This window comes from Tupaia chinensis, unplaced genomic scaffold, assembly GCF_000334495.1.
Source record: "Tupaia chinensis unplaced genomic scaffold, TupChi_1.0 Scaffold139491_1, whole genome shotgun sequence".
NCBI classification, from domain to species: Eukaryota; Metazoa; Chordata; class Mammalia; order Scandentia; family Tupaiidae; genus Tupaia; species Tupaia belangeri.
This window is the reverse complement of record NW_006199376.1, coordinates 1153422-1154998: the sequence shown is the minus strand read 5'-3', so window position 1 is coordinate 1154998 and position 1577 is coordinate 1153422. Positions and strand designations below refer to the sequence as shown.

The following is a 1577-nucleotide window of genomic DNA, read 5'->3' as shown; positions in this document are numbered from 1 at the left end:
GTGGGGGGGGGGGGGGGGTCTGGGCCAAACAACTTGTAAGCTTTACCATTACACTGCGGCTATTGAGTGCATGTCGTGGGATGAGGGGCTCTAGTGTATGCAGAAAGGCCATGCCTCTTGCCATGTCCAAAGCAAACTTTACAGCCTGGCTCTGGTCCACAACAAAATCTAAGAGAGAACACAAGAGTCAGGTAGTTTAAGAGAGGCCTGTACATCTCCCATCCCCTTTCCAAAGAGTGAGCATCCCTACTCACTGGTGCCTTCATGTAGTACGTTGTAGAGGGATCCATATGGCATCCAGTGTGTGATGAGTGTGGGGTGAGGAGCAGGTGGAGACTGGCAGGCACCTAGTACTGGGAGCACATTTGGATGCGAGAAAATCCTGGGAGAGGGAGAGAATCTCTGGCTGAGACCTATCGTGAAAAATCCCCCTCCATGCTATTTAGGGTTTCTTGGGATCAACAACTTCTAGTTGAGGTTTTGGCCCACCTGAGCCGGGGACACTCCTCATTGAAGTCCCTGCTCTTCCTTGTACTCCAATCTCGAACCTTCAACACCTTCACGACAATGTCATTGCCCTGCCAACGGCCCTTCCATAGCTGAAGGGACAGGTAAGGATTAGGAGGCTTTAACCCAGGCCACCACTTCCTTGTTCACTAACTGGGAGAAAAACTTTAAACAGGTTTAGAGCAGATCAATTGTGGGGATTTAGGGAGGGAGGGGCAAGAAGGACAGGTCACCTCTCCAGAGTGATTCTCATTGAGCTTCGCCAGAAAGTTGAGCTGTTTGAAGTCAATGCCGGAGTGTTTGTTCAGGGTCCCGTTTCCTGAGAGTGAGCAAGTCAGGTACCCAGCTTTACCCTAGGCCAACCCGAGGAGCTCAGGATTATTCCCTATTACAACCCTTCCTCCCACAACAGTGACTCACGAGGCCGAGTACGGGTGGTCCCCTTCCAAAATGTGTCCTTGTATGGAATACGGTTGAGATTCTGGCCCATCTTTTCTGCCCGTTCTGGGGAAGAAAAACTCTTCAGCCTGAGCTGTGGTATGGAGGGAGGAGACAGGTGGAGAGGGACAAGAGGACACAAGCTATGGGGTGGGGGATGGACCTCGGAGAAGCTCTCTCAGTGGTGCCTTGGCTTTGTCCACAGGCATCTCTCCATACTTGTTGCAGATACTGACAAGGGCCCCATTAGCCACCAGGTCCTAAAATGAAAAGGTGGTTGTGATGAGGGCCCCTGCTACCTCCCTGGCAGTCACAATCAACCATGAACACAAAGGTACAATACACAGCCCTGTGATACATAGTAGTACTGATAGGATAGGTTGAGGGTAACAGAATCTCCCACTAAATGTCAGTCTCCTCACCTATCCCAGCACATGGGGTTTAAGTACTCACCTCTGCGACCTGGTCTTGGCCCCAAAAACAGGCATAGTGCAGAGGCACGTTCCCATGTTCATTCACTGCATTGATATCAGCCTTGTACTGCAACAGCTGGGTCCCATGGCCACACAAAAAGAAGAGGCAGAGGGCCCAATCAGTCTCAAATGAGATACCAGTATCAGCAAAGGGAAAGA

General features: G+C 50.9%; 1 protein-coding gene and 1 long non-coding RNA gene across 2 annotated transcripts in view; one reads left to right on the top strand and one right to left on the bottom strand.

Moving 5' to 3' along the window:
• Nucleotides 1–574, top strand: part of LOC114004660 (uncharacterized) — an 828-nt gene extending 254 nt beyond the window's left edge. Inside the window, exon 2 of the long non-coding RNA XR_003546762.1 lies at nucleotides 447–574. This is a non-coding gene — a long non-coding RNA (uncharacterized LOC114004660). The remainder of the gene's footprint in view (nucleotides 1–446) is intronic.
• The window catches only part of ILK (integrin linked kinase), an 8135-nt gene that overhangs the window by 1075 nt on the left and 5483 nt on the right, over nucleotides 1–1577 (bottom strand). The window contains exons 4-10 of the mRNA XM_006161990.3: nucleotides 1399–1494; nucleotides 1109–1205; nucleotides 928–1011; nucleotides 741–826; nucleotides 490–599; nucleotides 255–382; nucleotides 47–168 (exon numbers count right to left, since the gene is read on the bottom strand). Of these exons, the coding sequence (XP_006162052.1) occupies nucleotides 47–168; nucleotides 255–382; nucleotides 490–599; nucleotides 741–826; nucleotides 928–1011; nucleotides 1109–1205; nucleotides 1399–1494 (723 nt within the window). The remainder of the gene's footprint in view (nucleotides 1–46; nucleotides 169–254; nucleotides 383–489; nucleotides 600–740; nucleotides 827–927; nucleotides 1012–1108; nucleotides 1206–1398; nucleotides 1495–1577) is intronic.